Source organism: Pristiophorus japonicus, chromosome 13 (assembly GCF_044704955.1).
Source record: "Pristiophorus japonicus isolate sPriJap1 chromosome 13, sPriJap1.hap1, whole genome shotgun sequence".
In the NCBI taxonomy this organism is placed as follows: Eukaryota; Metazoa; Chordata; class Chondrichthyes; family Pristiophoridae; genus Pristiophorus; species Pristiophorus japonicus.
In genome coordinates this window covers 74604224-74630473 of record NC_091989.1, presented here as the reverse complement: position 1 = coordinate 74630473, position 26250 = coordinate 74604224, and the positions used below count along the sequence as shown (strand labels likewise).

General features: G+C 46.4%; 1 protein-coding gene across 1 annotated transcript in view; it reads right to left on the bottom strand.

Annotated features, from left to right (window-relative positions):
* The window catches only part of LOC139278119 (centrosomal protein of 83 kDa-like), a 42091-nt gene that overhangs the window by 5471 nt on the left and 10370 nt on the right, over positions 1-26250 (bottom strand). The window contains exons 3-13 of the mRNA XM_070896775.1: positions 25807-25833; positions 25419-25670; positions 22911-23042; positions 21078-21192; positions 19201-19345; positions 16473-16622; positions 13775-13850; positions 12339-12496; positions 10172-10301; positions 9979-10079; positions 3168-3354 (exon numbers count right to left, since the gene is read on the bottom strand). Of these exons, the coding sequence (XP_070752876.1) occupies positions 3168-3354; positions 9979-10079; positions 10172-10301; positions 12339-12496; positions 13775-13850; positions 16473-16622; positions 19201-19345; positions 21078-21192; positions 22911-23042; positions 25419-25670; positions 25807-25833 (1473 nt within the window). The remainder of the gene's footprint in view (positions 1-3167; positions 3355-9978; positions 10080-10171; positions 10302-12338; positions 12497-13774; positions 13851-16472; positions 16623-19200; positions 19346-21077; positions 21193-22910; positions 23043-25418; positions 25671-25806; positions 25834-26250) is intronic.

Below are 26250 nucleotides of genomic sequence, written 5' to 3'. Positions count from 1 at the left end.
CAGGGATCGGTGCTGGGGCCTCAACTATATTAATGACTTGGATAGAGGACTGAGTGTAATGTAGCCAAGTTTGCTGATGATACAAAGATAGATGGGAAAGCAAGTTGTGAGGATGATGCAAAGAATCTACAAAGAGATATAGATTGACCAAGTGAGTATAAAAGTAAGGAAGTCCTGCTCCAACTGTACAGGGCGTTGGTAAGACAACATACAGTTTTGGTCTACTTATTTAAGGAAGATATACTTGCATTGGAGGCAGTTCAGAGAAGATTCACGAGGTTGATTCCTGAGATGAAGGGGTTGTTATATGAAGGAAGGTTGAGCAGGTTGGGCCTGTAATCATTGGAGTTTAGAAGAATGAGGTGATCTTATTGAAACATAAGATTCTGAGGGGGTTTAACAGGGTAGATGCAGAGAGGATGTTTCCCCTCGTGGGGGAATCTAGAACTAGGGGACATAGTTTCAGAATAAGGGGCCGTCCATTTTAAACAGAAATGAGGAGGAATTTCTGCTCTCAGAGAGTCGTAGATCTGTGGAATTCTCTGCCCCAGAGAGCTGTGGAGGCTGGGTCTTTGAATATATTTAAGGTGGAGATAGACAGATTTTTGAATGATAGGGAGTCAAGGGTTATGGGGAGCAGGCAGGGAAGTGGAGCTGAGTCCAAGGTCAGATCAGCCATGATCTTATTGAATGGCGGAGCAGGCTCGAGGGGCCAAATGACCAACTCCTGCTCCTATTTCTTATGTTCTTATGAAAGCAGTGTGGAAAGGGGCAAGGTGAAGACATTCCCTGTGCCAGCTCGAGGGAGGAGCTGTCCAATTACCCCCACCCCCTGCACTCTCCCCATAGCCCTGAAAATGTTTCTTTTTGATAGAAGAGTTTCCCAAAATGATTTAAACTATAAAATTAGTGGTGCTGAAACACAGCAGAGCTGACAATGTGATTGATAACTGAAACAAAGGATTTACAGCAAAAACCATCTTGAAGCGTACAACAACTTGTATTTATATAGCACCTTTAACGTAGTGAAACGTCCCAAGGCACTTCACAGGAGTATTGTGACATAAAAATTTGGCATTGAACCACATAAGTAGAAATTAGCGCAGGTGACCAAAAGCTTGGTCAAAGAGGTCGGTTTTTAAGGAGTGTCTTGAAGAAGGACAGAGAGGATTAGGCAGGGAGTTCCAGAGCTTAGGGCCTAGGTAACAGGTGGCATGGCCACCAATGGTTGAGCGATTATAATTAGGGATGGTCAAGTGGGCAGATTTAGAGGAGCGCAGTAGATGCATTGGTGGTCATTTTCCAACATTCCATGGACTCTGGATCAGTTCTTATGGATTGGAGGGTAGCTAATGTAACCCCACTTTTTAAAAAAGGAGGGAGAGAGAAAACAGGGAATTATAGACCGATTAGTCTGACATCGGTCATGGGGAAAATGCTGGAATCAATTATTAAAGATGTAATAGCAGTGCATTTGGAAAGCAGTGACAGGATCGGTCCAAGTCAGCATGAAAGGGAAATCATGCTGGACAAATCTTCCAGAATTTTTTTGAGGATGTAACTCGTAGAGGGAGAACCAGTGGATGTGGTGTATTTGGACTTTCAAAAGGCTTTTGACAAGGTCCCACACAAGAGATTAGTGTGCAAAATTAAGGCACATGGGATTGGGGGCTAATGTATTTATGTGGATAGAGAACTGGTTGACAGGCAGGAAGCAAAGAGTGGGAATAAACGGGTCCTTTTCAGAATGGCAGGCAGTGACTAGTGGGGTACCACAAGGTTCAGTGCTGGGACCCCAGCTATTTACAATATATATTAATGATTTAAACGAAGGAATTGAATGTAATATCTCCAGGTTTGCAGATGACTCTAAGCTGAGTGGCAGTGTGAGCTGTGAGGAGGATGCTAAGAGGCTGCAGGGTGACTTGGACAGGTTAGGTGAGTGGACAAATGCATGGCAGATACAGTATAATGTAGATAAATGTAAGGTTATCCACTTTGGTGGCAGAAACAGGAAGGCAGATTATCTGAATGGTGACAGATTAGTAAAAGGGGAGGTGCAACGAGACCTGGATGTCATGGTACATGAGTCATTGAAAGTAGGCATGCAGGTACAGCAGGCAGTAAAGAAAGCAAATGGCATGTTGGCCTTCATAGTGAGGGAATTTGAGTATTGGAACAGGGAGATCTTACTGCAGTTGTGCAGGGCCTTGAGACCACACCTTGAATATTGTGTTCAGTTTTGGTCTCCTAATCTGGGGAAGGACATTCTTGCTATTGAGGGAGTGCAGCGAAGGTTCACCAGACTGATTCCCGGGATGGCAGGACTGACACATGAGGAGAGACTGGATCGACTGGGCCTGTATTCACTGGAGTTTAGAAGGATGAGAGGGGATCTCATAGAAACATATAAAATTCTGACGAGATTGGACAGGTTAGATGCAGGAAGAATGTTCCCGATGTTGGGGAAGTCCAGAACCAGGGGTCACAGTCTAAGGATAAGTGGTAAGCCATCTAGGACCGAGATGAGGAGAAACTTTTTCACCCAGAGAATTGTGAACCTGTGGAATTCTCCACCACAGAAAGTTGTTGAGTCCAATTCTTTGGATATATTCAAAAGGGAGTTAGATGTGGCCCTTAAGGGATTAGGGGGTATGGAGAGAAGGCAGGAGTGGGGTACTGAAGATGCATAATCAGCCATGATCTTATTGAATGGTGGTGCAGGCTTGAAGGGCCGAATGGCCTACTCCTGCACCTATTTTCTCTGTTTCTATCTCGGGGGGTTGTGGGGCTGGAGGGGATTACAGAGATAGGGAGGGGCGAGGCCATGGAGGGATTTGAAAATAAGGATGAGAATTTTGAAATCGAGGCATTGCTTAACCGGGAGCCAATGTAGGTCAGCGAGCACGGCGGTGATGGGTGAGCGGGACTTGGTGCGAGTTAGGACATAGAATGGAGAATGAACAGAAATCTCTAGAGACCAGCAATGCTATCATTTTCCCAGCCTATACAACAAATAAAAAGTATAATTAATGAAGAAAATATATAAATGATTGGATATTGTTTATATATAATCTTTTGTATATTTCAATATGAATTGAACACAAAATTACAATTGATAATTTTTAGCAGATTGAAAACTGACTCATTTCACTAAAATGAGGTACCTGAATGTTTAGGAATTGTATTTCTGTGCCTTGCACCAAGGTAGATGATAGAAAATTGGTTGAATTACAGAGACCAGATGATGAAAAGTTTTCTCCCAAAATGAGTCTTCGGAATTCATTGTGTCTACGCTGTAAATCTTTTAACCGTTTCTCAATTCTGGCATGATTTTCATAGGGAACATTTTGCCTGGAAAAAGAATTGATAATTCAAAGGTTGAACAGTTGTGTTCAACAAATTACAGCTTCCTTGCCTGTACCACACTAGTTGTATAGGTTGACCCTACACTGTTTGGACTGACTTTTCCCCACCACTCTGCACCCTTTTTTTGACCTATGCTGTTTTTTTTTTTAAAGAGCAGACTAAAATCTGCAAGTTTCACTAACGTTTCTAGACCATCCTAAAGTACTTACGTCTGATTTTTTTAGTTCCTGATTTTTTGAAGTCACTGGGGGATTGCGCCATTTCTGGCCAGTTAAGCGACTTTGGCCAACTAGGATTTTTTCAAAAACGGCACAGTGCACCGTTCTGAAAAACCTTCCCTACACTTAAGAAAATCAGCACAGAGAAGACGCCATTGTTTTAGCGGAGCTGAAGACATGGCACTGGGGATGGGGGTATTCGGCCCGGGATAGGAGCAGCACTGGGGGCGGGGTAGGAGCAGCACCAGGGGGCGGGGGTATTCGGTCCGGGATAGGAGCAGCACCGGGGGCGGGGTAGGAGCAGCACCGGGGGCGGGGGTATTCGGTCCGGGATAGGAGCAGCACCGGGGGCGGGGGTATTCGGCCCGGGATAGGAGCAGCACCGGGGGCGGGGGTATTCGGCCCGGGATAGGAGCAGCACCGGGGGCGGGGGTATTCGGTCCGGGATAGGAGCAGCACCGGGGGCGGGGTAGGAGCAGCACCGGGGGCGGGGGTATTCGGCCCGGGATAGGAGCAGCACCGGGGGTGGGGGTATTCGGCCCGGAATAGGAGCAGCACCGGGGGCGGGGTAGGAGCAGCACCAGGGGCGGGGGTATGCGGCCCGGGATAGGAGCAGTGGGGGGAATTTCGGCCCAGGATAGGAACGACACCGGGGGCCCGGGGGGTATTCAGCCCAGGATAGGAGCAGCACCAGGGCTCTCGTCTTGCTGCGTCTTGTATATTTCACTTTGCAGCCTCAGCCCTTCAGTGCGTCCGTTGTTACCCTGGCAATCTCAGTTTTTGCCGCAGATCTTAAGCTCCATCCACAAAGCTCCATTCCAAATTCAAAGTTTACTCCAGTGAAACTTGGAACTTTTTTTTGGCACAGTTGGCCATTAAAAAATCGGACGTACCTCTATAACTGCGGTAAAAAAAGTCCGTGTGGCATTTTGGGCCCTTTATTACTGTGACTTGCGATGGTCATACGGACAACCAGAGCTCTGAAGGTATATTTAAATGTTGATAGATGTTGTATTACTTTAACCCTTTAAGTCAGTATTAACTCATCTCCATAAAAGAAATTACATTTTTGTAGTTTATTCCAATACTATTCCGATTATCTCATGGTCATTAGGAAGTGGAGGAAGAGTTCCGGGGGAGTTGGCTCACTCTGAACTGTGTAAGAAAATCAGGAGACTCCTGCACTACCTGCCTGGTCCTTCACTTTTGTCTGGCGGTCACCCATTCCTTCTCTGCCTGCGCACTCTTTAGCTGTGGGGTGAGCATCTCCTGAAACGTGCTATCCACGTAGCTCTCAGCCTCACGGATACACCGCAGTGACACCAGCTGCTGCTCGAACTCCGAAACCCGGAGCTTGAGCTCCTCCAGCTGACGACACTTCCTGCACATGGAGTTGTCCAGGACACGGGAAGCACCCTGGAGATCCCACATGGCACAGGATGTGCATTCTGCGGGACCAAGTCGCCCTGCCATGCCTTTATTTATTCAACTATTAACTAACTTTACAGAAACTTAAGACTAAGATGGATTTAGTTCAAGTTATTAATATAGGGGCAGAATTTCCGATGTCCCGGGCCCGTACGAAGTTTCTACGGACCCGGGAAGACATCAGAAAAACTGGTTTTCAGCACACAATGCTCATGTGCTGAAAACCGGCTTTTCCAATCTGTCTGGAGCTGGAGCTCGACAGATCATCCACAGATCGGGAGCGAGGACAATCGTACGTGGAAGTTTGGGTTATTTACCCATATCGTGCACAGCATATGTCCTCAAAACTCTTGCGCCTGAAAAAGCAGGCGCATAGCCTACTGTTGCAGGCGTAAGAGTTTAAAAACATAGAAAAAACATGATTAAAATAAAAATTTAAAAAACACATTTATGTTAAAACCCTGCCCACTCAGATAATGTTATTTTAAACGTGTAACATTTTTACTTTCTATTAGTTTGTGTGAGCTGTTTTTAAAATGTTTGTGCATTTTAGGGGTTTTCTCATTCATAGTAATAGGAGTTTTGTAACTTACGAAAGTCCTATTACAGTGAATGAGAAAATACTTAGCTGTGATTGGGTGTCCAGGCACATGTGACCCCTGCGGATGACCCGACGTGCACGCGCTGTGCGTCGCCGGGAGAGGAGGCCTGTAGATCGGGAGTTCCAGCGGGCGCAGCAGCTTCAGGTAAGTGCGCATTATATTTCTATTTTTTAATTGATTTGCCCTCCTCGGAATTTCTGCCCCAATATATATTATTACAGTTACTAATTTAATATGGTATTAACAGTTACTACCCTCCAAGCTCCTGCTTTATCTTTAACATAAGAAATAGGAGCAGGAGTCGGCCATTTGGCCCCTCGAGCCTGCTCCGTCATTCAATAAGATCATGGCTGATCTTGTAAATCGCACTTTCCAGCCCTATCCCCATATCCCTCGATTCCCTTACTGCCCAAAATTGTATCGATCTCAGTCTTGAATGACTCAGCATAGACAACCCTCTGGGATAGAGAATTTGTAAAATTCACAACCCTCCGAGTGAAGACATTTCTCATCAGTCCTAAAAGGCTGACCCCCTAATCCTGAAACTATGACCTCGAGTTCTCGACTCTCCAGCCAAGGGAAAGGCCTCTCAGCAGTTACCCTGTCAAGCCCTCTAAGGATTTTATACGTTTCAATGAGACCACCTCTCGTTCTTCTAAACTAGAATAAAGGCCCATTCTACGCAATCTCTACTTGTAGGACAGCCCTCTCATCTCAGCAATCAATCTGGTGAACCTTCATTGCACCTCCTTCGAAGGCAAGTACATCCTGCCTTAGGCAAGGTAAGAGGTAGTGCATTATCAGAGGTTACCAGGACCATCTCCAATCATTTTGTAATTTCTTTCACCATACATATCTTCCTGCCTACTGTTAACTCTTCCATCGTCTCATTCTGTCGTAAGAAAAAAAACACTAACTCTATCACTTGCGCTTTCTCCACTTTCTAACGTTCCCTTCTGGCCCATCAGCTGCACGACACCTCTGTTCGTCTCAATAATTACCTTGTCTCTACATTCAGAGCCAGTCTCGCCAGATTCCACCCGCTCTCCCTCACGATTTCCCTGGACCAGTAGCTGTCTCCACAAGTGGGTCACAGACTACAGCGTACTTGCCATGTATCCAACCTGCTTATACACAACCAGATCTGGCTGGACCACTTCAAACAGAACAATCTCCCCGTCTATGGCCACATCTATTACTGCAGGACCATCCCTAGAGGGCATACTCCTTTTCACCACAAACCTTCCTCCCCATCTTTCTACCTCACCTTCTCCTTTACCCTCTCTGATTGTAGATAGGAGGAGCTCATGGGCTTCTTTGTTTCCAATAGCAAGGCCATTCCGAGAGTGCTTGTGCCTTTCCTCTGTCTATCGGGCCTCTAACCCAGCTGCATTCCTCAACTCTGGGGGTGAAATTCTTGTTTGAGGTGCGATAACATCCGGGAGGCGGGACATTTTGCGCCAGGCGCAAAAGTCCCGTCCCAGGCGCTAAATTCGGGTTACCGCCCTCGAAAGGAAGTTGAGCACAAAATAACACGCTCCACTTCCTTTCTGGGGCGGGCGGGTTGGGAGCAGGGCGCTGCGCTAGACACTGAGCCGCATAGCGTGCCGCGCAGGAGGGGCTCTTCCCTTAATGAAGGGAAGGACCCAAGCTGCAAACTCGGCAGGGGTGAACCGGGCCTCCAAGGACCACCGGGGAGCGATGGTGCCATGCCAACAGCCTGGGACTCAAGCAGAGTGCTGGGCTGACTGATCTCGACATGGACCCAGCAATCGAAGCGCCAATGGGGTGCAGAAGTAAGTCGGCAGATTGTTTTATTCAATGGCTGACACCTCCCCTGCAGCCCGATACGCCTCCCCCGCAGCCCGGTACTCCTCCCCCGCAGCCCGGTACGCCTCCCCCGCAGCCCGGTACGCCTCCCCCGCAGCCCGGTACGCCTCCCCCGCAGCCCGGTACGCCTCCCCTGCAGCCCGGTACGTGTTCCCCGCAGCCCGGTACGCCTCCCCCGCAGCCCGGTACGTGTTCCCCGCAGCCCGGTACGCCTCCCCCGCAGCCCGGTACGTGTTCCCCGCAGCCCGGTACGCCTCCCCCGCAGCCCGGTACGCCTCCCCCGCAGCCCGGTACTCGTCCCCCGCATTGAGTCACTTTCATCACCTGGCTCAGCTTCAGGGGGCGCTCCCCAAATTAGGGTCGGGGCAATAACAGGCACTGCACACGGTGATGACGTTGTCATTGCCACACAGCGGAGCAAGATGCTACGGGTTACCGCCGCTGCTAAACTCCCGCCGAATTTACTTGAGTTGTTAGCAGCGCCACGCCCGGGCAAAAAGTCAAGACCCTGTTAGCCCCAACGACCCGAATTTCTAGGCCTTAATCGTCAACTCTCCATCCAGCAATCAATAATTTCCGCCACAAAATCCATCATTTTTTCCCCGAAACCCGTAAGCCCAGGTCCGAATTACCCCCAATTATTGCAACCTTTCTTTTACACTTGCTGACATCGTCAACCTCGCCGTTACTTTTGACATTGTTTCCAACCCAAACAAAACTAACCTTAACCCTTCTGAAAATGTCCACCCTTGAACCCCCTCAATCGTTACCAACGCTATTTGTAACATTTTCTCTTTTTCCAACGTCCTTGAATGTATCCTGTTCATCCTCTCACACCCTCCCCTCTATTGCCACTCCCCATTGCAGTCCCAACACACCCAGTTTCTGATCAGCCTCTAATGTAGATGGTCAAAGTCACTAATGCCATCCTGTGTGACCACGGCTGTTGTTTGCCGCCTTCCTTGTCATGCAGGTCGGGGACATAAAAGGAGCGAGGTGCGGTGAGCAGCCTGGGAGCAGCGTGGAGGCCACTTCAGGGAGCAGTGCGAGCTGGTTCAGGAGGGCGACGGCAGCGAAGAGTGACATCATCAAGGTCCAGGTCAGTGATTGGAGCGTGGGCAGATACAGCGAGAAACTGTGGAGGGATGTGATCGGAGCCCAAGGGAGGCGTGAGTTCGGGCCCAGGGGCAGCACGGACCAGCCCACACTGCGATATGTGCGTGCGCTCAGTCCGTGCAGCAGAGCAGGTCTCCAGTCGTCTTGGTTAACCCTTGCCACCGGACCAAGACCTAGCTCTGTCAAGCCCGTGTCGTGGCTGGTGTGCAACAGCCAGCACTCGTTAAAAAAATCCACGCACAGCATCCACCCTTCAGGATGTAGTTCAGGACTTGGAATATTGGGTCCTTCATTGAAACACCTGTGAACTCATCCTTTTTTGGCGTGGAAGCAAGTCATCCTCGTTTCGACCTATGCCTATGATGACCTCTCTCTTGCCTTGACCACTTGATTCCCTTCCATGGTCTTCCTTAGTGGTACTACTGTCTCCCAGTCGCACTCCTACCTGTCCCTACGTAATCAGTGCACCAGCTCAGTATCTCTTCCCTACATTGTAACAATGACAACATTTCAGAAACACTCCCTTGGCTCTGAAGAACCCTTGGTTGTGAAAGGTGCCAAATCTTTCGTTCTCTTCCTCCCATAGCCACAATAGCACCTCCGCACTGTGTCCCAGGGCTGTATCCGTAGCGTCGCCCGATTCATTCTGTGTGCACTACTCCAGATGATCACCCACAAGCATGAGTTCAGCTTCCACATGTACGATGACAACACCCAACTTTACGCTCTCCTGTAGTACCATTGACTCCACAGTTGTTGTTCAAACTACCCGACATTCCTGTTCCGCATTACAGCCTGTACGAGTCTAACCTTCCTCCACCTCTGGTTGCTCAGGCTGATTCCAACAGTGCAGAATCCCAGCAATGTTTGGCAGTGAGCTGAGTTTTCAATCTCAAATCTAGTCCATTGCCAACACCCCCTTTCTCTGCTTCTTATCCCATTGCCCATTTACACCCCCAGCTCACTCCCTCTAGAGCTGAAATGCTCACCCATGCCATGAATGCAAGGTTCTCAAAAACTCTCTTCACTGGTACCCTTCATAAGCCACAGCCAGGTAGGTGCCTGCCTCTTGCTCTGATGGGCAAATCAAGAGCAAGGGGACATCTTCAAATGAGAGCTGGGCCATTGAGGGGCGAAATCTGGATGCACGTTTTCACACGAAGGGCAAATCTGGAACTCTCTCCCTAAAAAGCAGTGGATGCTGGGGCAATTATAGACAGATAGAATTCTGCTAGGCAAGGGTATTAAGGGATATGGAGCTATGGCATGTAAATAGAATGAGGTGCAGATCAGCTATGATCTGATTGAATGGTGGAGCAGGCTCAAGATGCTGAATGGCCTCCTCCCGTTCCTACGTTTCAATGGAATACCTTTGTTGAAGTCAAATGGAAAGCGAGAGTGAAAAATCTACTTACTTATACGTGTGTTTCTCAATTTCTAGCTCTTCTTTCTTCGCCTCCAGCAGCTGCACCTTTTCCTGTAATCTTTTCTGCTTACTTTCATTCAGTGTTTTCCTCTGTCAAAACAGAAGCAGAAAATACAGAATATCTATGCAAGGTTGTATTTCAACAATCCCAACTTTTGGTTGATGAAAGTAATGGGCCAGACCTTCTTCTGAGCTAAAGCAGCCCGCTGCAGTCGGTCTTTGGCCTGTGAGTACTTCTCCTCCAGCTCCGCGCTACCATTCTGCAGCTTGTGTTTCTCTTCCAACCACTCCATGTGCCTGTCTTCCACCAGTCTGTGCAAAACACAACACACATGGATCCAATTGTCTTAGGGGTTACTAGACAAAGCAAAAGTTTACAAAGTAAAGCTTTAAGGAATACCAACTGGACTAAGAAACTGCTTTATTGCTACTATTTTGTTAGTAGTACAACAACCAAATCAGGAGACATTTTAATTAAACACAAGATTCATTTCAGACTTGAAATGCTTTACAGCCATTGCACATTAAGTTATTGCAGTCCTTTACAGATATTTTCTTTTGATGCATAGTGCAAAAATAACATTTTTGCTGAGCAATGTTTATTGGTTTAAAAATAAGAGTGAATAAGGACCAACATCATCAGGAGAGTTTACTGTGATGCTAAAAAATAGAACATTTTAGCCAGTGGGCAAATTTTAAATGTTCCTTCCGGTTAGCTGTTTTGTGGTTATCGAAAACCAAAGTCATTTACAGCTTCACTAATCTAGGACATTCTGTTAGGCACACACATCCTTTTTAGCATAATCGGTACATGTGAAAGTGTGCAAGACACCCTGCAATCCCTGTGCACCACTCCATGGATCTTGCAGCTGAATGAAAGTGCAAATGCTGAAAGGCAGAAGTGAAAGAAGACAGTTTGTGTATTTTTTTAATAACAAAGGGGGGAAGTAGCAAAACAATCAGGCCTTTCTGTGCTACTGACCCCCTCTCCCACCGTCTACATTCAAGCTTGGCCTTTCCACCTGCTGGCTTTTAACACTTCCATCAGCTGACTATAACATTACAACAATGGCAACACTTCGAAAAGTACTTCACTGGTTGTGAAGCACATTGGGACACCTTGAGGTTGTGAAAGGCGCTATAGAAATGCAACGAGGGCTCTAGACAGAGTAAAGAGAAACTGTTGCCATTGGTGGAAGGGTCAAGAACCAGAGGACACAGATTCAAGGCCGAAGAACCAAATTCGACTTGAGGGAAAACTTTTTTACACAGCGAGTGGTTAGGATCTGGAATGCACTGCCTGAGATGGTGGTAGGCAGATTTAATCGTGGCTTTCAAAAGGAAGGAAAAAAAAATTGTAGGGCTACGGGGAAAGGGCGGGAGAGTGAGACTGGCTGAGCCAGCATGGGCTCAACGGGCCGAATGGCCTTCTCCTGTGCTGTAATCATTCTATGAACGCTTCCTTTCTTTATAAAATACTGGCCAAATCTGCGCTGGCAAAGGATTCTAAAATTTACACTATGTTATTTCTCCACCCCCAGAAATCATCAAAATCTACACGCTGTATAAGTGACATTCATTTAAAAACTCAGAGCAACCTACCATTAACATATTAAATGATATCCTTACACTGGGGATCTCATAATAGTAGGGAATTAATCACAGCAAGGAATTAATCCCATATAACTCCAATTTGCTACATCTTATTGAACCAGATTCCCACATTACAACAGTGACTACACTCCAAAAGTATTTCATTGGCTGTAAAGCACTTTGAGACATCTGGTGGATGTGAAAGGCGCTATATAAATGCAAATCTTTCTTGTCATCCCTGAAGGAGGAGGATGAATCACATTGCTTGTGCCCCTACAACTCTAAGTTACCCAACATGCTGCAGTTGCTGTACATCTTCCCCAAAAGTGTTCATTCTTAAAACTCTCAACACGAAACGAGTTTTGGGAGAAGTCAATAAACATGGTCACTCTTTGAACTGTCCCATTCTTATTCCAACTATATTCCAAACAATTAAAAGATGTGCAGTAATTAAAATGGAGCCAGTAATCCTAATCCAACTCAATGTGGTGAGTGACGCGGCAAATGATGTCATGTGGTTGTAGAGCGCATTGTAACAATCGTCTCCATGCAGTCCAGAGCACACTCCACAGTTATTCACTGCAATGGCCCACACCTGGTGGGGCAAGGGCTTCAGCCATGAACTTACAGAATGTTACTGACAGAAGTCTTCAGTTCCACATTCACTACACAAAAAAGGGAGAATATGAATGCGGAACTTAAAAGTTAAAATGCTGCTTCTAAAGTTATTCCACATCACAAGAAACCGCTGCTTACTTTTCAGCTTCCAGCTGTGCCCGCTCTGCTTGGCTTCTTGCATTTCGTATTTCCTCCTTTAAACGCTCCAGCATTTCCCGTAGTTTGTTATTGGTCTCCAGTAAATCATTCTCCGACTGGGTCACAGTGTGGAGCTGGATCTGCACTTCCCTCATTTGCTTTGGGAAAAAACAAAATCAAATAATTTAGTTCCAGCAGAAAATGAAATGTATTTTTAAATCCATCTTACCCACTTCTGAATTGATGTTTACAGTTCAGTTTCTCAATGAGCTGTTGGGGATTGTACTACATCATGGGGACTTCCCAGCAGAAAGGCCCAGCAACATCAATGCAATATGTTATAAATCATTTTTCTAGAAAAGGTTCAACAAAAAAAGAATGGATGCAAAGTTCAAAGAGTGGTTTCAATGCAGTAAGAGGTTTGCATTACTGTAACTGAAAGTAGCGGGTTGTTCAAACATTTGTGCTAGTATGAATCATTTCTCAAGCTTTTGGGGACCACAGGAATGAGCGAGAAAGATTCTAAAATCAGATGCTACTAAATATTGGATAGGGTCTATAAATATAAAGGGCTGGATTTCTGTTGGGATTGGGCCTGTTAGTGCCCGGGAGTGGCGGTAATGGGCCTGGAACTGCTTACCGCCCAGCACTCCGCCAGGAAATTGGTGCCAGTTTTACGGCGCGCTGAGTAGTACCACCCGGAGCGTTGAGCTGGTGTGCAATGCCCCCGGTATCGTCCCCATCTCAATGCGTTTTGTGCTGACCCCGTAGAGAACAAAAGCGGGTGGTCAGAGCTGTCCCGGCAGTGGTGAGGGAAGGAATGAGTGCGTGAGGTCAGTGTGATTGGTTTTTTGTTTTGTTTTCTTTTTGCGATTTATCTTTATTTGGGGTGAGTAATGGGGAATGTTTTTTGTGCCGATTTTTTTTTCCAGGGAGGCCTCTCTTAGGGCGCTACGAATCCGGCTCTTTAGCTCGAGATATTCAGTTGCTCACCTGGCCTAGCACCCTTCCCTTAGCGATCTGCCCCACTGTCAGGGCCCAGCTACTGAATTTTGTGGCTGGATTTTGCAAACCATTTCTTGGCGTTAAATTTATCCACCGCCCGACATTTACCGCCTCTAAATCCAACTCAATGGTTTAAAGTCCGCTCTGTAGCAGATATCAGAAAGGGATGGAAAACAACGCATGTTACAATGCAGGTCATTGAATATATTTAAGGTGGAGATAGACAAATTCTTGCACGATGAGGGAATCCAGGGTTATGGGGAGACGGCGGGGATGTGGAGTTGAGGCCAAGACCAGATCAGCCAAGATCGTATTGAATGGCGAAGCAGGCACGAACCTTCTAATAGCCGTACTCTGCCCATTCTTTCCGTTTGGTAAGCCTTTTGAGCAAGTAACCAAACCAAGACCTTATGGAGTGATTGAGTAAGTACCTGTTTAAACTCAGCACCATCAGTCTTTTCTTTTTCAAGTTCTTCTATCTGAAGCACATACTGTTGAAGTTTTGACCTGCAACACAAAGAATGGCAAATTAGCACCAAAATTTACAATCGGCTGGAAAATCTTCCTGTGCAAGTCCATTAATCACAATTGTCCGTTACTTATTGGAACTCATCTTGGTCTGTCCCCCAACTCCTCCAGCACCTTCCCCTCCTTTGAGCATCTCACCTTGTTCCACCCCTCTCGCCACTGCTTTAAAATCTTCATTCTCTACCGCACACCCGAGTACCATGCCAGCTTTCTCACTGAGATATCTTCATTGCTTTCCTCCCTCAGCCTCTGCACCTAGCATCCTCAGAGTTTTCAACGCATCATGCATTCTCTCCCGAGTTCATTGTCCTCCTATCCTCCCCTTAATCTCTCCCTCAATATAAACACCCTTTCATTTTTTGGGGGGTACGCTGCCCCTTTAAGGGACTGCATGGCCCATTCAAAATACTGAGCATGCGTGGTTTTTCCTATTAAAAAACCGCTGAGCCGGCTGCATGGGAGCTGCAGAGCACTGTGTGTCCATGCAGCTTAAAGGGACACTGACCATAACCCCTTCACCTTGCCATCTCACGTGGCCTCTCTACTTCCATCGTGTCAATCACAGATAAGGCCGTCTCTGATCACTGCCTGTATCCCTCTCCACCCACAACCCTCTTCTCCCTCGCAACTCCACTTCCTTCTGTATCCGCCCCTGGAAACTTACAACTGCACTTTCAAATTGCCACCAGTCTAGCTTTTGGCCCTTCATTCGTCGCAACATCTCTACAGCTACCGATGTGCTCAATCACTCTCACCTTCGCCTGTGATGTCCTTGTCCCCAGTAAAACCCTTAGTCTCTCTCTCTCACCCTGGTACCATGCAGATTTGAACGTTTATGAGGACAACTGGTTTAGCCAATCGCTGCCGGATCTGGCTGGACCACATAAGCATTGTCGGGTCTTGCTCATCTCTGCCAAATCTGCTCACAACTCCAAGAATATCCTGGAATGCAAAGATAACCCCGGCTTCTCTTCTCTTAATAAACACAATTTATTGGATGTAACTAAAATGCAATATATCTGAGGTTCACACAGGGGGCTGTGGAAGCTCCGTCAATGAGTATATTCAAGACGAAGGCCGCTAGATTTTTGGGCACGAAGGCAATCAAGGGATATGAACCTGTATAAAACACTGGTTCGGCCTCCACTGGAGAATTGTGTCCAATTCAGGCCATCACACTTTAGGAAGGATGTGAAGGCCATGGAGAGGGTGCAGAAAAGATTTACGAGAATGGCTCCAGGGATGAGGGACTTCAGTTACATGGATAGACTGGGGAAGCTATGGTTGTTCTCCTTAGAGCAGAGACCATTGAGAGGAGATTTGATCGCGGTGTTCAAAATCATGAGGGGTCTGGACAGAGTAATTAGAGAGAAACTGTTCCCATTGACAGAAGGGTCGAGAACCAGAGATTTAAGATGATTGGCAAAAGAACCAAAGGCAACATAAGAAACAACTTTTTACGCAGCAAGTGGTTAGAATTTGGAATGCACAGCCTGAAAGGGTGGTGGACGCAGACTCAATCAAGGCTTTCAAAAAGGAGTTGGATAAGTGTCTGAAAGAAAACACAGCTATGGGGGAAAGGGCGGGGGAGTGGGACTAGCTGAGAGTTGTGGCACGGGCAAAACAGGCCGAATGGCCTTCTGTGCTGTAACCATTCTATGATTCTATGATATGGGGATAGGGAGGGAAAGTGGAGTTGATGTAGAAATTCAGCCATGATCTTATTGAATGGCGGAGCAGGCTCAAAGAGCCTACTCCTGCCTCTAATGCTTATATTCTTAAACTATATTGCATTCAGGGTGGACTATTTGTGAATCTTTTCAGAACTCAAAACAAAATGGTTCAAATCTACCTGTTCCCTTGACCACATGCTCTCTCCTTTTACCCATTGGTTCTGGGTTCAGATTGAGCTGACTGTTGGGATGGAAGTCTCTCTCTACTGGTTGAGAGGCATCTGAGCAGTCTGGTGGGCATAGCACACTGCACCAAACCCACAAGTCAGCATAGACAATCTCTCCCGACACTCAGACTCAAAGGCCAGCTCGTGTGGGAAACGGAGAATCTCAAAGGTGCACGAGGGGTTGCCTTTACAGAGTTAAAGCACATTGCTGGGACAGGCCAAAGGGAGTGTTTGATGCCGAGTGATTAAAGCAGGAATGATTAGCCATTAATTACTCAGCCCTGACATGCCCCAAATATACAACTTAAAACAAAACCTACAAATAGTTTCACCTTGAGTGTAGCAAGAAATTTACAAAAATATTTGTCTAATAAAGATTCGGGGCTGGATTTTCCGGTGATGTCCACCTCCGGTTTCGCCCCAGCGGGGTGGTAATGGCAGCGCTGAGTTCTTCTGGGCGGGCAGGCAGTCATCTTCCAGCGCCCCGCGGGGGTTTTCGGTTAACTAAGGCACAAACTGTTCCCGGGCGCAAACTTTACCGCCCCGCTGCCATCACCGCCCCAAATCTCCAAAGCCAAAAATCCAGTCCAATGCATCTTTGCACAAATAAAAGATGCACAAATATTTCAATTTCAAGCTCTCTGAAAAATGTAACTTAAATATACAGCAGTGCTGCAAAGCTTTAGTGCTCCAGTTCTAACCTGAGGTTCACAATCTCCCGCTTCAATGCTTCCTCTGCCGACTGTACAGTGTGCAGTTTCTCTCCCATATGCTCCTTTTCAGATTGCCACATTGTGTCCTGCTCAGCCTTCAGTCTTTCCAGTTCAGCAACTTTATTCTCTACTTCCAACCTTTGAATCAGGAAACAATTTAATTACCTCTTCAACATAGGGAAAACTGGACATGTCACCAGTGTTTAAATCAAGTCCTCGGGGGTGAAACTGGACATGGCCGGCTGGGGGGGTGACGACACAATCCAAGCAGTGTCGCATTGCTCGACTGTTACAAGATTCCCTTCCACTAACTTCAATGGAATGGAATATTGAACGCCCGCATGTCCAAGTTCACCCTTCTCCACCCTCCTTTGGAAAAATTACATCAGGGATAACTGTTAGGACATGTAGTCCCAATGTGATGAGGATGGAAAGCATATATAAAAATGCTATTCAAATAAAAATAAGTTGCATTTATATAGCGTCTCAGGATGTCCCCAATGTGCTTTACCACCAATGGATGACTTCAGTGCTGTGAAGTAAGTCAATGTGGCAGCCCATGTCTGCACAGCAAGGTCCTGCAAACAGCAAATAAACAAATGACCAGATAAATCCTCTTTTTGGTGGTGTTGGTTAAGGTAGAAAGGTTGGCCAGGACACCAGGAGAAGTATCTGAACAGGTAGACACGGCCTAGGTTTAAAGTCTCATCCAGAAGTTACCACACTCCACAGATAACAGTGCAACCCACTATGCCAAGCGGACACCTGTTCAGTACAGAGTATTACACTTTGATACATGCCAGGTAAGCATATACCTACAAATGTAACCAAAATTCCCTCCCCAATTTTTTTTAGGAAATATAATCCTAGTTACAATGTTAAATATTAAAATTTTTTGCATACTATGCTTTAGTCAATTAATATATTCATTGGCTACAGTGACTCATGAGTCAGCCGACAATTAAAACAAAATGGCTGCCACGGCAATGCGCCCTCCCCTTTAAGGGTGGCTGCACCACCCAGCCACTGGCAGCTTCACGCCTTGCGAAGCTGTCGGGGGCATTGACTGGCGGCAGCCACGGTCCTGCCGGGCAATTTCCCACGCCGTGGCGGGAGCGCCGGGCGGGGCGGAAACACGGGACACACCGGAAACCCATTCCCGCCGTCCCGGGGTAATTGCGGATGGATTGGCCCTGCCGGCTGCCCCAGGGCGGAAAGTACTCACTGCCCCGTTACCGCCTCTTAGAGGCAGTAATGGGCCAAAGAAGGGGGTAACCCCCCCTCACCCCACTGTGGAAAATACTGCAGTCACTATAGGGTCAAGACATGTCGCATATACGGGACAACAAGTCACAACGGAACCGGACGCGATAATCACATTAACATCATAAGCAAACAAACGGAAAGTTTAAGGCCGCCAACCTTCATAGGGTGCATAATCAGGTCAAAGAAAACGTGAGATGCCTTGTGACTACCACAAGATGTTCTGGAAGACTGTGGCCTGAGATATGAGTCACCCCATGGGCAGGTTGGGGCATGTAGACTAAGCCTAAGAATGATATAAAAGGCTAGTCAAGCAGAGAGAACCTCGGAGCAACACCTCGAGAAGCAGGGACCTCAAGTTAGGAACTTGAAGCGGGACACCAGAGCGGATACTGATCACCTGTGTTTAAACGGGTAATATAGTACACAAGGTGTGAGGTTTGTGTGGTTTGCTTGTTGGTATTTTACTATTAAAGTGTTTCATTGGAATAGATGGGACTTGTTTCAATTATTCTCCACACTCAGAGACCTGAACTGTAATATGGTGTAGTACTGTAGTGAACGACTAGTCAATCTGACACTCGGTTCACAAAGTCACAGCCAAAATATAGCAACACCCTTTACACTCCAGCTAGTGTGACAGGTGGTAAACTGTCTCCCAGGCCCTCACCAGCCATGCAGGAGATGTGCAAATACAGCCCAAGCAAACTCTTCCCACTTTCTCATGTGGAAGTGTAGCCGGCACTTGACCGTGACCATGCAGTAAGACCGAGATCAGGAGTTGAGCAAGTGGACAATGACAGGCACAAACTGACCATCTATGGTACAGCACACAGGACTCCAACACACTCCCACTGTGCTGTCTCCAATAGAGAGGTGTTCAGTTCTTGGAAAGATTGCAATGGCAATTAGGCATTACCTTGCATCTCCATGTCCAACAGATTGCTGATATTTTGCATAAGTGATAGAGTATTCAAACAGGCTCATTTAGACAGACTGTGAAAATTCACAGACCCCCAAGTCAAGGCTGCTACATGCAGTTTGGCATGTTGCATTAATTCATCAATCAATTTGACATTTTCGGACCTCGGGTAGCGAGCCAATAAAACGTTAAAAGACTTTCAATTGAGCCAATAAGGTCAAAGAAGGCGAGTTCTTTTCTGTAAATTGATCCAGGTATAAAGTACAGCCATTTTGACCATGTGTCTCAGTAAGACAAAGAAACTGGCAATCAGCCAGCAGTTTGTTGCTCTCTGCCAGTATTAAAAAGTTAAAACTACCATCGGCGTTCGTATTTCATTGGAAATTAAGAGATCTAACAATTTGGAAGTTCATTGTGAAAAATCCAATAAAAAGCCATTTTGCCTTAAGCTGAGGAAATAGTGTTTAGAAACAGAGACAAGCAAACAGTATAGTAACACTGAGGATTAAACATTTCCAGAACACTACTCACTTTTCATCTTGTAGCACTGCAAGTTTCTGGAAATCTTCTTCTTTAGCTGCCTGAACTTTACGAATTAGCTCTCTTTCTTTTTCTGTCAAGAGCTCTTTGTGTCTTTCAATATTGGCCAGCAGAATTTCATTATCTGACTGCAACCCTGCCGGGGTGGAAATTAAATTCTAAAATAGTGATTATATAACAGTTCATCAGCCATGCAGCTGAGGAATTTAGAAACGTGAACAGACCCCTCACCGCGCCCCCCCCCCACCCCCCAGATAGATGAGTCATTCCAATTTGTATATATCGGTTCAACAAACAGCTTCAAATATTAGCCATTTATCTCCTTTGTAGCTTTAGGCTATGCAAGTCCTGACTTACCAATGCCTATGTTACGGTCCCAGTCCTACCTATCTGAACATACAGTGCATCGCTAGCATTGGACTCCATTCCTTCCTTGCACCATCAACTCCAACGTCCTCCAATGATGGTCCTCTCAGTCACATCATTAACAGACACCAGGTCAGTTTTAATATGTATGCTGATCACACCCAGCTCTACCTCTCCATCACCTCACTCAACCACTGCCTCGGAGCTGTCAGACAGCCTTGTCTGACACCAATCTTGGATGAATCATAACTTCCCCCAGCTCAACATTAGAAAGATTGAAGCCATCGTCATTGGCTCCTCCACAAACTTCACTCCTTTCCACTGATTCCATTCTCCTCCCTGGCCACTGTCTCAGGCTGAACATGACCATTCGCAACCTTGGCAAAGTTTTCATGCCACAGAGGCGTTTCCGTGATAAAGACTGCTAGGGTTAGAAGTTGCCCCTCGCCCTTATTAAGGACGGTAACCCCCAATCGGAAAGTCCCGCCCCCGACGTGGATTTGGGCCTTATGCCCCTCAAAGGAAGCAGAGCGCTGTCTCTGGCGTCCCGGGGCGTCAGTGCAGCACTGAGTTCAGTGCCGGTGGAGCAGGCGATGCCCCTCCCCTTCCATTTAAAAAGGGGAGGGGGCCGCTGTGCACTCTGCAGGCCCTCTGGTGGCTGCCACCAGGGACGCGATCGACCAGGCCAACAGCCCAGCACCCAAAACGGAACAGCGGGCTGCACGATGGTGGCCCAATCGACACAAGGGCCGCCATTGTCGGGCCGACCCAAGAGTCAGACAACAAATAAAAATGGCGGCCCGGGGCACTAAAGGAATCCCCTTTAAGGGGTGCCCTGGCGACGGATGTCCACTAGCCTCGCACCCCACAGGGCAATTTCCCCCGTGGGATGGTGAGGGGTCAGCACGCACAAGACATCATTGCTGGGTGTGTGCCAGCTAATTTTCCCACCCCTGGGTGAAAACGCCATTGCGCCCCATTAGCGCCCCTCGGAGGCACTAAAGTGGCTATAAAAAGGGGCAATTTCCCTCCCTAATGCCCATCGTATTCCCTATGCTGCTGAAGCCCATATACAGTCCTTCATCAGCCCCAGGATTGACTATTCCAATGGTCTTGTTGATAACCTCCCATTCTCCATAAACTGCAAATTGTCCAAAACTCTTGCTACATGCATCCTGTCCTGTCCATCATCCTTGTCCTCGATGATCTGTATTAGCTCTCTGTCCCACAACACATTACATTTAAATTCCTTGTGCTCGCCTTTAAATCACTCCATGGTATCATAGTGAAAATGAAAATCAGCAGACATGTAGAACGGGTAGCTGATCAGACATCGCCTGCTTTACACTGCCTCCCCAAGTCACAACTAGCCCCAAACTTTCGTTTGCATTTTTACAATAGGCGAGTGATACATGACAGTGAGCAGCATATTTATAACACCAACATCAGAACATCGATAGTAAAAAAAAGTTTGTGAATCAAACCAAAATCGGCAAATATACCATCCATTTGGCTTTGCATGTTATCTCTCTCTCGCTCAATCTCCCCTTTGGTTCTCGCTGCTTCTAGTTTGATGTTTGCAACTTCCAGCTTATGGGAGTGTTTACATTCTTCAAGCTGCAATGATAAGGAAATCATTTAGGGTCCTCCAAGGATCCTTATAAGCTGAAAGTAGCGTAGCACCAGATACAACAACAACTCTATTTATATAACACCTTTAACACAGTGAAACGTTCCAAGGCGCTTCACAGGAGTATTATGAGCTGCATAAGTAGAAATTAAGGCAGGTGACTAAAAGCTTGGTCAAAGAGGAAGGTTTTAAGATGCATCTTGAAGGAGGAAAGAGAGGTAGAGTGGCAGAGAGGTTTAGGGAGTTACAGAGCTTGGGGCCCAGGCAACAGAAGGCATGACCACCAATGATTGAGCGATTATAATCAGGGATGCTTAAGAGGGTAGAATTAGAGGAGCGCAGACATCTCGGGGGGTTATGGGGCTGGAGGAAATTGCAGAGATAGGGAGGGGCGAAGGCCATGGAGGGATTTGAAAACGAGGATGAGGATTTTGAAATCAAGGTGTTGCTTAACCGGAGGCCAATGTAGGTCAGCGAGCACAGAGGTGATGGGTGAGCGGGACTTGGTGCGAGTTAGGACACGGGCAGCCGAGCTTTAGATCACCTCCAGCTTACGTAGGGTAGACTGTGGGAGGCCAGCCAGGAGTGTGTTGGAATAATCAAGTCTGGAGGTAAAAAAGGCAGGGATGAGGGCTTCAGCAGTAGATGAGCTGAGGCAGGGGCGGAGATGGGCGATGTTACGGAGGTGGACATAGACGATCTTAGTTATGCTGTGGATATGTGGTCGAAAGCTCATTTCAAGGGTCAAATGTGACACCAAGGTTGCGAACAGTCTGGTTCAGCGTCAGACAGAAGTTGGGGAGAGGGATGGAGTCAGTGGCTGGGGAACGGAGCTTGTGGCGGGGACAGAAAACAATGGCTTCAGTCTTCCCAATATTCAACTGGAGAAAACTTTTGCTCATCCAGAACTGGATGTTGGACAAGCAGTCTGACAATTTAGATGCCGTGGTGGGATTGAGAGAAGTGGTAGTGAGATACAACACAAATTGTTCAGTATTAGCAAAGCTTAATTAAACTACCCCTGGAACAAATATAGGTCAGTTGGTAAATGACTGCACATTGTAGAACTGAGCTCTACAGGTGCCAAGGTTCCAGCTTTGATCTATGATGAGGCAGCTGATCACAATGAGGGTGGTGGTGGAGATGCTACTACTGGGCTCAGTCAGGGTTCCCCTTCCTGGTTACTCTCCAGCGACTCCCTGCAATAGCCTGCTGACCCTCACCATACAGACATGAAGGAGGTGTGCATGTGACACACACAGAATCACATCCCAACACGAGTTATGATTTCTGGAGATTGGAGGATTATGAGGTCAGGGGCGGGATGCAATCCCTCCTAACGTGCATTGGAATAACTCTAATTAAAAGCGTGCATCAAATATACCAAAAGAAATTAAATTCTTCCATTCAAAGTTAGACTATAAAATGCAGTGTACCAATCAAACTTTCATGCAGGTTTTAAGACCTGAAAACCAGGAGTGGAACTTCAAAAGGAATATAAACAGACTTAACATCACAGATGCAAATGGACTTTGTGACAATATCAATATTTTTTGAAGGTTTTGACTAGCTGCTACATACAGCGACAAACAGTACAAGACAAAGAAGACTGTTGGATGAAATCTAACAGCTGTCTGGCACGATTATTTAAGAACTTCAAGGAATCTGGTGCAAGAATGCTTTTGCTGACAGCTCAATAACTCACTTTGCTGGACAAAGCATTAACCTCACGCTCAGCCTTGTGCAACTTGCTGGTCAGATGGGTGTTCTGCTCAAGAGCCAGCTGCAGTTCCTTCTCCAAACGCTCCAGCTGCAGTTTTATCGATTGCTTCTCCGCCTGGGATCAACAAAAAGACAGAAGTAAAACGCACCAAATTGAATAAAATCTAAAAAAAAGACTTGGATTTATATAGCGCCTTTCACAGCCATCGGACATCTCAAAGTGCTTTACAGCCAATGAAGTACTTTTGGAGTGTAGTCACTGTTGTAATGTAGGAAGCAACAAGCTGACAGACAACAACTCACACACAGCCCTCAACATAGATAGGCCTGTGGTCACAGAATAAGTTACATTCTGTTATACAATATACCAGGACTTTCAACAGCATTTCGGGATCACATTTCACAATTTGGAGCCTTTATCTGTGAAAGGCGAAACCTTGCTTATGATGTGAAAACAATAAATAAGCGGAGTGTGCCAGTGAGACATCAGCTTGTTGGAACTTAAGCTTTGCATACCCAATACCTGTATTATAGGGAAAAGCTGAAAAATCTATTTTTACACCAGGTGGATCCAGAAATCTATGAAGGAGATGCAAGCACTGAAGATTTATTTTCATGGGGTTCTGCAGCAACCCTCCCATGTTCCCTCAACACCCAGAAATTACCTTATTGGTTTATTTTCCAATATTTCAGACTGCACATTCAGCCCTTGAAGCCAGAAATAAAGTATTTGATTGTTTTGGACCACACTCCTGGTTCTTTGGAGGCATATTTGTAGCTCCAAGCTATAGGAGGTCAAAAACAAAAAGGAAGGGGTAGGCGGAGAGGGAGTGTTGCATAATGAGATTGAACTTCTTCCTAAGAATGAGGAACATATCTAAGGGAAGTAATTTAACCTCCTTCCACATTTTTTCACTATTCAGGCAACCACCAAAACAGCACAATACCTGACAGTGGCATTGTTGTCTAGACAGTAAGGCATAATGCAAAACTGGCAAAGTGGCCCAGCTATCTAACAGCTAGATGGCCTCAAGAGAAACCCCCAAAATGTTGGTCAAGGTGTTATCGCTGCACAAGCAGCATAAGCAATCACTTTCACTGACAATTTGTGCCTTGCCAGTGAGTAGCACACATATCGAAATTACAGGCCTGTGTTGGAGTCAAAGATTCTCCTGATTTAACATGAATTATAGATGTTCAGGCAGTACTCCTTGTCGGAGGTACCCAAACTAACCAACAAGTTATCTAGGTATGGGTGGATGCCATGCAGCCTCAGAAAGACTTCCACTACCGACAGCAATTTGGTAAAATCACTGGCAGTATCTTGTTCTAGTTATGTATCCCCCCCAGTACTGAATTTCAAACTCTCTTCATTAGATCCTCTGATCATTCTGTGGGATTAGAACATAACATAAGAAATAGGAGCAGGAGTCGGCCATTTGGCCCCTCGAGCCTGCTCCGCCATTCAATAAGATCATGGCTGATCTGATCTTGGCCTCAATTCCATTTCTCTGCCCGCTCCCCATAATCCTTGACTCCCCTATTGTGCAGAAATCTGTCTATCTCCACCTTGAATATATTCAATGACCCAGCCTCCACAGCTCTCTGGGGTAGAGAATTCCAAACATTCACAACCCTCACAAGAAATTTCTCCTCATTTCCGTTTTAAATGGGCGACCCCTTATTCTGAAACTATGCCCCCTAGTTCTAGATTCTCCCACAAGGGGAAACATCCTCTCTGCATCTACCCTGTCAAGCCTCCTCAGAATCTTATACGTTTCAGTAAGATCAGGCAACCTTTAGGTCACTTGCAGTGCACGAATGCCCAACCTACGATGTTTGAAGGAACTGCAGAAGGGGGACTTCATTTACATATAAAGGAGTTCAAGACCTTTTGAGTTACAATGGTCTTGAAAGAGTTGGAAACAGCACAATAAATATGCCTGCTGTTATTAGCCTGGTGATTTGCATGTAGTGGTGAGCCTGAACCTAGGATGTGTTTGGAAAGAAAGGACTTGCATTTAATAGCGCTTTTCACGGCCTCACGACATCCCAATGCGCTTTACAGCCAATTAAGTTCTTTTTAAGTGTAGTCACTATCGTAATTTAGGAAAAACAGCAGCCAAGTTGTGTACAGCAAGATCCCACAAACAGCAATGTGATAATGACCAGATCATCCATTTTAGTATATTTTAAATATTGGCCAGAGCACCAGGGAGCAACATGGGATGTTTCACGTCCACCCAAGAGTGGGATTTGAACCTACGAGCTCTGATTCTAGATGAGAGTGCTGCCCACTGAGCCATTGCTGGCTCCTGTGGCCTCTGTGGAAGGAGTGGCACCTTAGCTCCGTGACCCTGCGGCAATTCAGCTGTGCACACTGCTGGACAAATCAACTGTGGATGAGCAGCAGAGCCTGCCCACGGCCCCAGCGGAGATTTCCGATGACTTCAGTCGCAGATTTGGTCACGCGTGATCCTGCACAACGTACCTCCAGAGACTTGATGACAGTTTGGCTTTCCGCCAACTGGCGCACTTGAATTCGCTGCACACTTTCAGCTTGCACACCGGAATTCTCCCTCTCGGCCCGCAGCTCTGCCACCTCAGCCTCCAGGCTCTTCACCTTCTGACACAGGCCAGCCTTATCCCGCAACAGAGCTTCCACTCGTTTACTATCTCTGCTGGGATCAATACTCATCATCTGATCATGTAGAGCCTCTTTGTCAGTTTCCAGTCTAGCAACCTAATACAGCAAAGAATAAAGCCAGGCAACAATTAAACACACTTAAAACTATATTTGAAGTCTTGCCCACCCAGCACTGTAGAAACAAGTGTAACAAATAAAAAAAGTCAGACATTCATGATAGAGCATACCGTACCAGAAAAACCCACTGCAATCCATCTGTCTAGGAAGTATCATATCCCATAACAGCCATCATACCCCTCGATCGCATTTTCTGCAGGTACTAATCCAACTCACTCTTGCTGATAGAATCAGCTGCCACTGCCTTCGCAGACTCTCAGGGTTAAGCGTAAGACTGCACTCGCTGATGTGCATTGAGAAGCAGAGAGATGTAAACAGCCAATATACATTTCAAGCACACATAACTATAGCATGAAAATGGTTCAAAAATATGGCCATGTACAGAAGAACACAAGAAATAGGAGCAGGAGTAGGCCATTTGGCCCTTCGAGCTTGTTCCGCCATTCAATAAGATCATCGCTGATCTGATTTTGGCCTCAACTCCACTTCCATGCAATTGCAACCTCATAACGAAAGAGAGGTTATGGCAGTTTCAGTCTCTAATGAGCACACAGCAAAA